General features: G+C 41.6%; 1 protein-coding gene across 1 annotated transcript in view; it reads left to right on the forward strand.

Moving 5' to 3' along the window:
- celsr3 (cadherin, EGF LAG seven-pass G-type receptor 3) overlaps positions 1 to 13,703 on the forward strand; it is a 269,844-nt gene that overhangs the window by 72,939 nt on the left and 183,202 nt on the right. Inside the window, exon 3 of the mRNA XM_078210174.1 lies at positions 1,764 to 2,402. Within this exon, the coding sequence (XP_078066300.1) occupies positions 1,764 to 2,402 (639 nt within the window). The remainder of the gene's footprint in view (positions 1 to 1,763; positions 2,403 to 13,703) is intronic.

A 13,703-nucleotide genomic window follows, 5' to 3' on the forward strand; every position in this document is an offset into this window, starting at 1 on the left:
CCAGTCTTGTGCTCCTCCCTTGCCTTTTTATTTATCCTCATTAGCAGAGGTTTCTATTCCATTCTATATTGTGTGTATCTAGCATCCCCGTTTAAGCTGTCCTGAGTTCATGATTCAGCAAATCTAGACCAACATTCCAGTGCAGTACTGAGGGAGTTCTGTACTGTCTGTCATACTGTTGTTCAGATGTGATGTTAAACTGAGGCCACCCCATCTGGATATGGGCATTTCTTTTGCCCATCTCAAATTGTCCTTGAGAAGGTGTTGGAGATCTACCACCTTGAACCCCCACAGTCTATATGGTGTAGGTACACCTGCAGTGCTGTAAGGAAGGGAGTCTCTCAATTTTGACCCAATGGCAGAACCATATTGCCATTCCGTCAGGAAGGTGACTGGCAGGGAACTTGCTGATGGTGGTGTTCCCATGCATCTGCTGCCCTGGTCCTTCTAGGTGGCAGAGGTTGTGGGTTTGGTAGGTGCTTTCGAAGGAGCCTTGGTAAGTTGCTGCAGTTCATCCTGTAGATGGTGTAAGCTGCTACCACCCTGCGTCAATGTGGAGGCTGTGAATGTTTAAGGTAGTGGATGAGGTGCCATTCAAGCAGGCTGCTTTGTCTTGGATGGTGTTGAGATTATTGATTGTCGTTGGAGTGGCACTAATCCAGGCAAGAGCAGATTGTTCCATCACACTCCTGATTTATGCCTTGTAGATGGTGGACAGACTTTGGGGAGACAGCAAATGAGATGCTCTAACCTCTGACCTGCTCTTGCAGCCATGGTATTTATATATGGCTGACTCAGTTCAATTTCTGATCAAAGGAAACCCCAGGATTTTGATTGGGATTCAGCGATGGCAATGCCACTGAATGTCAAGGGAGATGGTTGCATTCTGTTGTTGGAGATGGTTAGTACCTGACACTTGTATGGCACAAATGTTATTTGTTATTTATTAGCCCAAGCCTGAATGTTGTCCACGTTTTACTGCATATGGACATGGACTTCAGTATCTGAGGAGTCCCAATGCTGAGCATTACACAATCACCAGCGAATATCCCCACTTTTGACCTCATGATGGAAGGAAGGTCATTGATAAAGCAGCTGAAGATGATTGGTCCTGGACACTCCCCTGAGGAAATCCTGCAATGATTTCCTGGGACTGAGATGATTGGTCTCCAACAACCACAACCATCTTCCATTGTGCTAAGTTTGAATCCAACCTGGTTGATGAAAAAGATCCTATGGCCCCAGTTGAAGAACAACTGAATTCAATAAGCGTCCAGACCAATATTTATCCCTGAACCAAACCACCATAAAACATATCATTATCTGATTGCTGTTTGTGGAATCCTGCTATGCACATTGGCTGCTGTGTTGCCCTACATTTTCAAGAACGACTGCATTATACTGTGCTTGGGATGTCTTGAAGTTGCGAAAGGCATTATGTAAAAACAAAATCTTGACTTTATTTTTCAATTTCAGGATGTTGTTTGAAGTAAAACCCTTTTCTGTAGTGCTCCCTCCTTGTTGAATAATAACTGAAAAGGAATTGGTGCACATTATGCACGATGTGCAAATAGTTTGGTTGAGAAAAATGTATTAAATTATCTATTTAATTTACTCTTCTAATTAGCACAATACGTTTGCTGTACAAACCTTTCTGTTCTGAAAGTAGATGTTATACGTGACCAATGGAAGCTGAAACAATAATCCCACTTGTTCATTCCATGTTTTTGATTGAGTTATTTTGATCTTTTTCCTTTTTTCAGATGGGATTCACAGCGTGACAGCACAGTGTGTGCTGAGAGTAATTGTCATTACAGAGGAGATGCTGTCCAACAGTATCACGGTGCGTCTGGAGAACATGTCACAGGAACGTTTCCTGTCTCCTTTGCTGAATCGCTTTGTGGAGGGTCTGGCGGAAGTCTTGTCTGCCTCCAAGGAGGACATCTTCGTTTTCAACATACAGAATGACACTGATGTCAGCGGCAGCATTCTGAACGTGAGTTTTTCTGCTCTGGTTCCAGGTGGGAGCCAGAGCCAGTTCTTCTCCTCCAAGGAGCTCCAGGAACAGCTGTATATGAGCCGGATGCTGCTAACCTCAGTTTCCATGCTAGAGGTCCTCCCATTTGATGATAACGTCTGCCTGCGGGAGCCTTGTGAAAACTACATGAAATGTATCTCGGTGTTGAAGTTTGACAGCTCTTCCGCATTCATCGCTTCAGAGTCCATGCTCTTCCGGCCCATCCATCCCATCACAGGCCTCCGCTGCCGCTGCCCACCAGGGTTCACTGGAGATTACTGTGAAACGGAGATCAACCTTTGCTATTCAAATCCCTGCCAGAATTCTGGAGTGTGCAGTCGCAGAGAGGGCGGGTACACGTGTGTGTGCCGTGAGGAGTTCACAGGTTTGTAAAATTAGATTTTTTTTGCCTATAGTGAAGGAGTTTAATTTTTTATTTGGCATCTAACCAGATGGAGGCTTGTGTTGCTTTTAAAATCGATTTATTAACAACACTACAAAAACAGAACATGCTGGAAAATTCCGGCAGGTCTGACAGCACCTGTGGAAAGAGAACAGAGCCAATGTTTTGAGTCTGGATGACTCCTCATCAGAGCGTCTCTGACGAAGGGTCATTCAGACTTGAAATGTTAGCTCTGTTCTCTCTCCACAGGTGCTGTCAGAACTGCTGAGATTTTCCAGCATTTTCTGTTTTATGTTTCCGATTCCAGCATCCGCAGTAACTTGCTTTTATTAACAACGCACTGTGCGCAAGTTTTAATTTCTTTGGAAAGTTCCAGAACATATTCCTTTTTAAGTCACCAGGCCTTTAAAGAGGAATTGGCAGTCCTACAAAATGACAGTAGCTTCTCAGCACACAGAAAATAGATCTATAAATTGGCTGTTTCACCACTCTTTGCATTGCCATTAACGCTGCTTTATCTTGGCTGCAAGAATTGTGTTCTGTTCTTGGTCAATGCATCACAATTCTGATTCTTATGGTTTGTTGTCATTGAATCACGTGAGCAAATGCAACTTCTTAACATCAGAGTGCCCTCCCACCTCTGTCTTAGTTTCTATTGCTGGTGTGTAGTTGGTACTAAATTGAAGGAGTGACTGGCTATCTTGACTGCCCCTTGAGGACCATGTGCCCCCTAGCTGTTCCTTGTATTTATATCCAGAATCATCCACTGGCTTGAGAAGTATGTTGTCTACCCAGGTGAATAATGCTTGACCCATATCAATAGATGCACAATTAAGGTTTTTATCTGTTGGTATTTGGGTGTCTGTTACGTTTGAGGGCTGTAGTGGACCAGAATGATCTTAAAATAAGCATTCTCATATATCAAACATTGATGTTCCGTTGTATGTGACATTTCACCAGCATTCATTGGTCTTCGCCAGTTTTCGTTTCACTTTAACCATTCTTACGTCAAGATGGCTTGTGTAACTTATGTATTAGTTTGATTTTAGCTCCTTAAAGGGAGAAAAAAGGACAAATTCCCCATTGCATCCTTTTCTATTGTTCTAATTTTATTTGTATGCAAATGTCCCTGTTCCACACCTTATATCCTTGGATTTTAATTTATTTTTGAACTAGGTGTTTTGAGATTCTAATGTTCCAGGCATTTGTTTTTCTGGAGCTGAAATAACTGCAATAGTATTTGCAATTTGTGTGTTTATTGAATGGCTGAATTGCCAATTCCTGCAGCATTCTTGAGATTAAATTCTTTGCTTAATTTGTATGTGTGCAAAGGAAACAAAACACCTCGGGGTCACCTCGATCTTTACCATTGCTGCCTCCTTCCTTTTGTTTGGCTGGAAAGGTCTATTATAGATTGGTTCCGGATTACCTGTATTTCATAATGAGGCCTCGAGAGAAATCAACAATTCCACCTCCATCTTAGGCATTTCTTAATTAAATTCTTGGTCTGGCATAATACAGAATTTCTCTGTTGGAAGTAAGAATTGGAGCTTAGGGCAGTTACCAAAGGAAGCAAATGACGGAGCTGCAGGAACCATAATTAGGCATTGCCTCAGTTTAGGTACAAGCTAAAGAAGCCTAGGTGCTAGAAAACTAGAGTTAGTGTCGCTTCTTTTTTAAAAATAATTAATTTCATTATCTGCCCTTTGGATCCCCTCTGTGCTAGAACTCACTCACAAGCCAGGAGGATGGATATGCCATCTGTTCCCAAATGCCTATTAGGATTTATGAGAGACATTCACTATCGCTGTTTGAGCAGAGTGACATTTGGAGTTATATAAGGTCTATTCTGGGACCCTTGCTCTTCACTAATCATAAGTGGTGTAGATGGATGGTAAATCTTGTAACACTTTTTAATGATACCAAATCATGTGGGAACTTGACAAATAGGGAATTACGCAGCATTTAAAGGTATCTAGTTCAACTAAGAAAATGGGCTATTGAATGGCACGTGGATCTTGGCACAGTGGTTAGCACTGCTGCCTCACAGCACCAGGGACCCGGGTTCAATTCCGGCTTGGGTCACTGTCTGTGACGAGTTGGCACAATCTTTCCATGTCTGCGTGGGTTTCCTCCAAGTGCTCCGGTTTCCTCCCACAGTCCAAAGACATGCTGGTTAGGTGCATTGGCCATGCTAAATTCTCCCTCAGTGTACTCAAACAGGCGCCGAAATGTGGCAACTAGGGGATTTTCACAGTAACTTCATTGCAGTGTTAATGTAAGCCTACTTGTGACACTCATAAACTTTAAACTTTAACGGAGGTAGAGGTGACGTAATGTATATGATGGGGATTAGCAGCCATGTGTGCATGTTAACGTGGCTTTATTTTCAAATGGTGTTAGTTAGACAAACCCAGTCACCTAGGGATGCATCATCAGATGTTTCTCTTCACAGGGAGGGAGACTGCTACACATTGTGGATCTGACATCAGCAAAGCTATAAACTAACTACAACTGTAAACTTTGGAGAAATCAAAGCAAAGGTTACAGGTGATGCTCGCTGCTCTGAGGAGACATCAGAAGGGTCACCAGATGTTAAGTACCGTATAGATGTCGTGATGAATTTTGTGGTGGGGTTTGGTAATGGGATAAAACCAACACACTAGGCTATATTAAGTGCCTCTCCTCAAACTGGTTTTAAACAAAACTTAGGAAAGTAACGAGTTAAAACAAAATGATAAAAAAGCTGTTGAAGCCAAGGTAAAAATTCTGTGTGGTGTTGAGTGGTCAAGCAAGACCTTCAGTGATCACAAAGAATCCTGTTTTGTTGTAGATCAGTAGCACTAGGGATGAATTAGTGTTTTCAAGACCCAATCAAACTGATAGTAAGAAACAAGCAGACCAAGTAATTGACTGGCACAACTTTCTAAACCCATTAGGTGGCTGGCAAAATGGAAGTGCTGCAGATTGAGGCATTAGCAAGGAATTGTCCCAGTTGTCTTCAGACACCATCCACACCCATAGTAAGGCATGGCTGACAGGAGGTGAAGGGACTGGCCAAAATGTTTCAGTTGACCATCAGTCAGCTGCAAGCATACTTTTAACAGATGGCACAGCTATGTACTTTGTTCAATGTTAACCCGGAGGCTGTGTAGTCAATTGTGCGCGACCATTGCCAGGACAATGTACCTTTTGCTGTAAGTATGGGTGGGTAGATCCGCAAGACTGAGCAAAGTTTGCCTTTGGTGTCATCTCACTTCCCCTTTATTGCTTGTCATCTTTCTCACACTGAAAATGGGAACTCTAAGTTTGATAGACCCGTAGTTTCTGTGCAGAAGCAGACCGGGAGTAGGCTGCGCATGCACAGTTCTGCATTTTTTAAGTTCTTTGGGCGGATGACTAGCATAGCACACCAGTGCATGAAGGAAAACAGAGCAAAAAAACGGGGATAGGGAGAGGCCCCAAAACATTCCCAGACTAAGGACAGGAACAGGAAAAATACACAGTTAATTTAAAAGCAGGAAAAGGGCTGAGGATAGCAGTGAAGAGGGCTCAGGAGAAGACCTGGTGATCAAAACTGTCTCAGGAGAAAATCCGAGGAGGCAGCAGAAGGTTGGCAACTGTGCTGTGGGCTGTTGGGCAAAGGTATCCTTTTGGAGCAGTACTGTTCTGCTCAGTGTGGCCAAAGAGCTGAAGTTCTGCTTGTGAGTTGGTGCTCGAGTTCATCCAGAGGAACGGAATCCTGGGAGACAGGATTGAAACCCTGAAAGATGGGCTGTGGTTGATGTCAACTCAGCTGGAGTGATATTTGGAGAGAATATCAAGGCAAGGGAAGATGAAGACTAGAATCCCTCATGAGAGCGACAAGAGTTTCAGTGAGATTGGTTGACCCACACTCTGCTAATGTTTGAGTAGGTTGTTTAGAAGTCCATGGACTTGATCTTTGTCGCATCTACCATTCGTTGTGCATTGAGGTGTGTTTCACCACAATTTTGCCTATTAAATCAGATGTACCTCACATTTACCCTGAATGTTGGAGCATAAGATAGATATTATAAATTCTTTTATCTTTCTGACCTTGTATAATGTAGTAAGTCTTTGGAGGCTGAAGTTCCTTCAACAAAATCCCTTTATTTACAATTCCAACAACAGTACACTGAGAGCTAGCAGTCTACCTTTGGGAGTGCCAGAGGAACTGACATTCCCAGTTAAATACAAGGAAAAGACTCCCTGATTGGCCCATCAATTGACTCCTTAATCAGGGAATTCATATTCCTATAGACTAACCTCAATAGCCTGATTGAAGTCATTGCATATAGTAAAGCTTATTTTTGTTTGTCCAAAACCCGCAGAATCTTGTGGCTTTGTTCACTGTGCAAGTCTGTTGAATCTCACACTTTGTCTACTGAAAACAAAATGTTAATGGGTCCCTAACTAAACCTTACCAAAAACTTGGGGGTCTGATCAAAGATCAGAACAACTGTGATAACAATCTACCAATCATATAGAATAATTGAGTGTTGAGGGTTGCTCGATAATGACTGTTCAAGGACATCAATTCAAAAAGCCCTATAGTAACAATGGAATACACTTGTATAAAAAGATTCTCAGAAGATCTTTGTTCTCTGAGTTCATCTGAGGTGCATTTTATATGTGTATGCTATTGCTACAACAGAACTTTTAAAATGCACTTATGTAGACAGCATTCCTGGACAACCAAATGCGTAGATGGATAGAAGACTAATGTTACATCAGCGTAATTGAGAAATTACATGGGTGGCTGAATGAAGCCATTGGGACCTAAATCTGGTTTAATTCATTGCAGACTGAAGGGAGATTGTAATACCAGAATAAGATTTGATTGAAAAAAGGATAGAAATCTGCTGTATTTGATTTCTCAGACCAAACAGTTTGGAAAATCTACCATTGCATTTTATTACCAAAGGCCGATACTTGAAAGTGATCCAAATTAGAGTAATTGGATTTGTGAAAGGAGCAAATCTGGGGAGCAAAATGGCCTCTTCTCATTCTATGGTTCTTTATGTTTCTTGGTTTAAAAAAAATAGTGTCAAAGTAACCAGGTCACTTTTTATAATTGTCTGTTGGAGGAAAGGCTAATCAAAACAGTGTCCTGGAATGCACGCTGGTCATGGAAAGTATCCAGTGGCTGGTAGAAGCCATGGTCCGAATTTCCCCCAGGCCTGGGGAGACAGGTTAAGAGATGGTGCCAGGAGCAAAGTTGCAAAATAACACATTGGGGTCGCCACCTCCCAATGATCTTCCAGGAAGTAGGGTCAACATTGTAAAAGCTGCCCTCCAGACAGTGGCAGATTGCCATTTAGGTCCTTTTTGAGCCAATTGAGGAGATGTTGGGATCTTCTGAATGGCGGACAGACTCGTCACTGAGCCCAGAGTGTGGCAGGTAGCTGCAGGTGGCCTCCTATTGACAGGCAGAAGTTGGGGGGGGGGAGGCACCATTGACAACTCTCAATCCTCCTGAGCACATATATAGTAGGATGCAAGAAGGCCACATCCACAGCTATTGTGGAGGCGTTCGCCCTCTGAACTGATGGCCTGGTGTGTGACCGTGCATGATTTTTAATTGTTCCTTATGTTGAGGTACAGCTGTATCCCTGCGACAGAGGCAGCTGCTCAGGATGGGGGAATGGTTGGTGAATAAATAAAACAAGCCTTACTGGTCCCTTGGCCTGCTGCCTCCAGTGCCCTTCAGGGCTTCAATGCGCAGTGTGGGGCCAATCAACCACTGGTAAGATCCCAATGGCATCCCCAATTTCCCCCCTAGTGGCCAGTTACTTGCCTCTAATTGACTGTTGAGTGGGTAGCTACTTCTGTTGCTTACCCACTCAGCAAGATTGCCTGGAGAGGCAGGAATGTATCAGGTGGCTGAACCGACGCACTAATCTCCAAAGTTCCCCGCCTCCCCGCCTGCCTCAGAGCCGCCTCTCTCAACAATTAAAAAATGCAGCAAGGCAAACGTGATGTTTATGTAAGCAGGTAATTCGATTAACCTGTGAAGATGAATTTTAAAATTAACAAGCCTCAAGCAAGATTAGGGATTGAAAGACTTTTATTTCCCTCTTGCAGAAAAGTGATTATTTGGACCAGACTCTCTCAGCGGTTGTCAATTAATGTTTTAGAAAGGTGCTTGGTAGATAATCTGGTTGGGGACAGGTCGAGATTGATGATCAAAAAAAGCCACAATGGTTTCACTGGTGCATAAGGCAGACTCGCTGTTCAGGTCAATCAGCCAGTCCTGAGTAATAGGATATTAGGGGTGGTGTCTATGTTGGAGCTTTCCTCGATTGTAGGAAACATTTGTAGTCAATTTCCAGAGGCATATTTAGGATCATGATTTCTTCCCTTTGACGGAGCAGATCATAAAGCTGTCCTTTATTCACAGGTTTTGACTTGGTCGACTCTTATTGACCATTTAGGCATCAAGTGGACTTATGTAAAATGTTATTTGTTGTCCAGTTATTTTCAAGTAACAATTTCCATTAGAATGGCAGCTTTTTTTGAGTGTGCCCTTACATCACTGGTCTTCACAGAGAGCAGAAATCAGTGGCAAGGGATAGAGGCTAGCCTTGTAAATACACAAAATGCTAATCCCCGCTGGATAAAAAATAATTCCTTTACAAAACAAATCCTTTGAAGTGCGCTCTGTGAATTTTGACTGCAGCTGTGTTCTTTATGAAAATGTATTTCTGAACTTGCAGCCCAGAGACCGTCCCCCTCCTACTCTCTTTTACTGGAGTCCCATGGGGAAGCCAATCCATTTAATTCCCCACCAAAACCACAACAAATGTTTCCTTAAAACCCGGCAACTTTAACAAATGCAGCACCTTTAATCATACCAAAAAATTGGAAACTCATTTGATTTTTATGACAATGTTATTTCAGTGCATCTTATTCAAGCTGTGGGTCGGAGACCAAGTAAAGCTCCGAAGTGTAGGCAAAACATGATAATTTAGTTAAATGCAGGTTCACTTCAAATGAATAATCATGTTCATTAGCAGTGATTCACTTTAAAATGAATACTGTCAACTGAATTTGTCTGGAGCTGGACCTTTAATATGCCTGAATGTATTGAAAAGAGATTGGTGGGGAGTCTGGCTGTTGATAGGCATCTGTCTGTCTGTCACAAAATGCTGGCAGGTAATTTCACATTTTGGCTTTGGTTTTTAAGTCTGTGTGTTATTGTGGTATCTGACAAATTGCCATTTAATATAGGTCTGTTTTTGGGGTCATTTATGATTATCTTTTCAGTATGTGGTGTGTGTTGCAGTATTTTCTGCCTTATTCATTTTTCTTTGACTTCATGCCTTCTATTTGTATTGTGCTCACTCCTTGGAGTGAATAATCAGGTTGGAGTTATGCTACAGACAGTGAGGCTTATCCATTCTCCTCAGCATCATAGAATCATAAAATCATACAGTGCAGAGAGGCCAATCGGGCCGTCGAGCCTACACCGACAATAGCATGACCAGTCCACCTAATCTGCACATCTTTGGAGTGAGAGAGGAAACCCACGCAGACACGGGGAGAACGTGCAAATTCCAAACAGACAGTCACCCAAGGCCAGAATTGAATTCGGGTCTCTGGCGCTGTGAGTGAGGCTGCAGTGCTAACTGCTGTGCTACCATGCCGCCCTTATTGCAGTTGCAATTGCTGTATCTATTTAGCAAGCTGTGCAGAGGACTCTAAAAAATTGAATGTGTTGTTTTACTGTTTTAGACATATATGTGTACATATTCAAACTTAATGTGTTAGTGTTTAAGCTTTCAGTATCACAATAAAAGTGTGGTATAAATATACATTGCTCCTGTATCAGTGGTTACAAATTGTTAAGATCATTGAGTTTGTGACTTATGTTCTACAGAGCCCCCAGTCACACTAGCCATATGCATTTGGGTTAGAAATTGGAAATTTATCACTAATACTAAGGAAGACTGCAGCAAAATACAATTAAGTATTGTTAAACTTAAAGAATTAGTGTGTTAATGCCAAATGCATATCAATATAGGTAAATGTGCTGCATTTTGGTTAGGAGGTCACACATCCTTTGGAAAATATGAGCTTGAATAGTGTGGAGGAACGAAGGAATCTAGGGGGACAAAATCAGAAATCGTTGAAAGTAGCAATGCAAGACATAAAAATGAAAATAAAACACTGGGGTTCATTTCAAAAGGAATAGAGTTGAAAAGAGATATGTTAAACTTGTGTGGAACCTTGGTTAGAAAATATTTTGGAGTACTGTGTACACTTCTGGTCTCCATGTCACAGGAAAGATATAGGACACAAAAAGAGAAGCAAAAATAATTTGCAGGGATGATACCAGAACTAATATAACTATAAAGCTCTTTTTCTAGAAAAGAGAAGAGGTGACCAGAAAGAGCTGTGATGAAATAGACATAAAGATGATGTTTCCATTAGTGGTGGGGAACAAATGTAGAGGCTGTAAATATCAGGTAGTTGTGAATTAACACATTAAAACATTCAGGAGTTTTTTTTTACGCAGAGAATGGTTATATTGTGGAAATTTGTTGTGGAAATTTGTGGAACAAATTAGCCAAACTTTGTGTCTTTATATCCCCCCCAAGTTCGATTTTAATTATATAAATCATGTTGTGACAAAAGTGATGAATAGCATCTCTCATTCCAAAATAGATGTTTTTCATGGTGTTAATGCCATTTGTAGATTTGGTGAATTGTTTTGCTCATCACAGAATAGACCATTTTATCAAAATTGTGTAACGCTTCAATATAGAGCACAGCTCCGAGGGTTGCCCTAAATCGTGCAAATTTCAGCAATTACTCCTTATTTCACAAGCAGCAACCTTATAGTTTTTCAATTAAAATGGCTGGCGAATGGACCCACAGCTATTGGGGACTGTGCATTAAGACTGCACAAACTAATTCACATCAAACTTTTACAGTGTACCTCATTTGCCTGGACTGGATTGAGATTTCGATCCAAAAGTAAAAGGAATACATTCTGATTTACTGCACCACTCGGTGTCTCAGCTTCTCTGCAGAGTATATTTCTTTGTTCCTCATCGCAGTGCTTGCTTTCTCAAATGATCTCATTTCTAAAATTGATAATGCAGGGTATTAGTGAGATAAAGTTGTATTTGAGAATGCATTGAATGCTACTCAGCAACAGCAGACTCTAAAATCTGGAAAAGGCACTCTTGCTGCTGGTCACCAGCTTGGCAGATCAATACTGGTGAATACAGCTAACGTTAGTGCCTCCTCAGCTGCATGCTTGCCACATGACTCTTTGTATTGTCATTGTTAGAGATACCGTACCTCTAGGTTTTGCAAGGACCAATAACAGTACAGGCTACTGTTTTTAAGGATTGGACAGCTAGTGTGGTCGAATTGCTCATTGAGTTTTACATGGATCAGTTTAGTTCAATAGGAATTCAACTGGAGAACAGTTTTAATCTCCCGTAAGCACATTTATAAGAGAGTTCAAGTCTGTGTTTCTAAGTTGGGACTTCACAGTGTTTATAATTTCAAGCCTGTTTATATGGGCATCCTTTTAATGAAATTGTTTCTTTAAAGAAATCTCCCATAGTTAGATAAAGGGAATGATTTCCTTGCCTCAGGCAGTTCCCCTTTAAGGAGCTATGGGTTTCAGAAAAGGAAAGTATGGCAGATGCTGAAGGGCTGAAATAAAAATGGAAAATGTTGGATAGTTTCAACTCACAGTAAATATTGAGAACTGCTCAAGGAAATACATGGCAGCACCGGGCTCTTCTGGTGGCTCGGTGTTTAAATGAACACTTTGTTGTAAGGCTGAATCATGCCAACTGATCCATGTTATCTAATCTTGGTCTGGCTGACTGTAGAATTAGGCTGATCTGTAAAGGCTTCAATTTTCCTTTCTTGTCAGTTAGCCAAGTGCCCTTGGAGCAAGGAATTGGCTCCTGCTTTCTGATCTCTTTTGGAAAATGTGAATTGTCTGGGTGTGAATATTACAGACAAATTTATACTTGGTGCTGTTGCGTCCGCAAACCAATAACCTGGCAAAACATTTATGTTTTATAAGTTTATGCTCACACAGGAAGATTGACTTGACAAAGTAACAGAGGCTTCTAAAAAACATAATCTGTTCCTTTCAGAAGACCAGGAGAAAAAAAATGTCTTTGGCAAAATGTATATTTTATGCTTAATCACTTCCAGATATTTAAATGTGTTTCACCCTTGGATTATGGATAACTGGGAATGGTTACACAATGAGTGGATTTTCACTGCCCGAAGTGGACAGTTTGAGTTAGGAAATTTCTTAACTTGACAGTCTGCTTTATTTTAAAGGACCTCGTTAGATGTAATTTTCATTCTGGGGCAGCACTGCTGGGATAGAGTTGGGCCTACTCCGACCCTGGAAGCAGGTACTAGTGGCCATGGGGGTGGGCGAGTGTCATGGCTGGCTGGTTAGAAAGCCCACCAAGCTTCTCTGGGACTTCATCCAAGTTGTTTTAAACAACGTTACTCCTCACAACCCTCACCCTTCGCATCCCAACCCACTTATTAACCTCGCACATTGTGGTTAGCCCTTTTAACATTAAAAATGGGATCTGTTTGAAGTAGCACTAAGTTCAAATGGCCTCGCTAAGTTCAGCTTTCTGCCTTTCCTCATCTGCTGCTGGCAAAAATTGGATATGTCAGAAGCAGGGGAGGGGAGGGGTGGGGGACACTTACATATCCGGATCCCACCCACTATTTTTCAAGAATCATCGTGACTCTCCAGAAACCTGATCCTAGGTGTCAGTTTATTCATTCAGTAACACTATCATCTGTGTGTCTTAAGCACATGATCTAGGGTAGGCTGATATGTGAGTGCAGTACTGGGGGAGTGCTACATTGTTGTTGGTCATTTTGAATGAAATGTTAAATCTGCTGTTCAGGGGATGGCCCAAGATCCCATTGAATATTTTAAAGACGAGCAGGGAATTCTTCTGGGCATCAGGTCGGCATGCTACTCTCAACCAGGGCAGATTAACTGGCTGTTTAATGTTATGGAAACTTGCTGTGTGCAACTTGGCTGCAACTTAAGCAACAACTGTGATTACATGTCAAAAGATAACTAATTATCCACGAACTGCTCTGGAACATCCTGTGGATTTGATATGATTTCAAGTAATTTTTTGTCATTGCCATGTGACAATGTGATTTCATGTTGCATTGAAGCTTTACGGCATAACTCTGAATTTGGTAACTTCTATTGCCAGTTCATTTCTAATGGCTGTGATTGTG

The sequence above is a fragment of the Mustelus asterias genome, chromosome 3, assembly GCF_964213995.1.
Source record: "Mustelus asterias chromosome 3, sMusAst1.hap1.1, whole genome shotgun sequence".
Taxonomy (NCBI): Eukaryota; Metazoa; Chordata; class Chondrichthyes; order Carcharhiniformes; family Triakidae; genus Mustelus; species Mustelus asterias.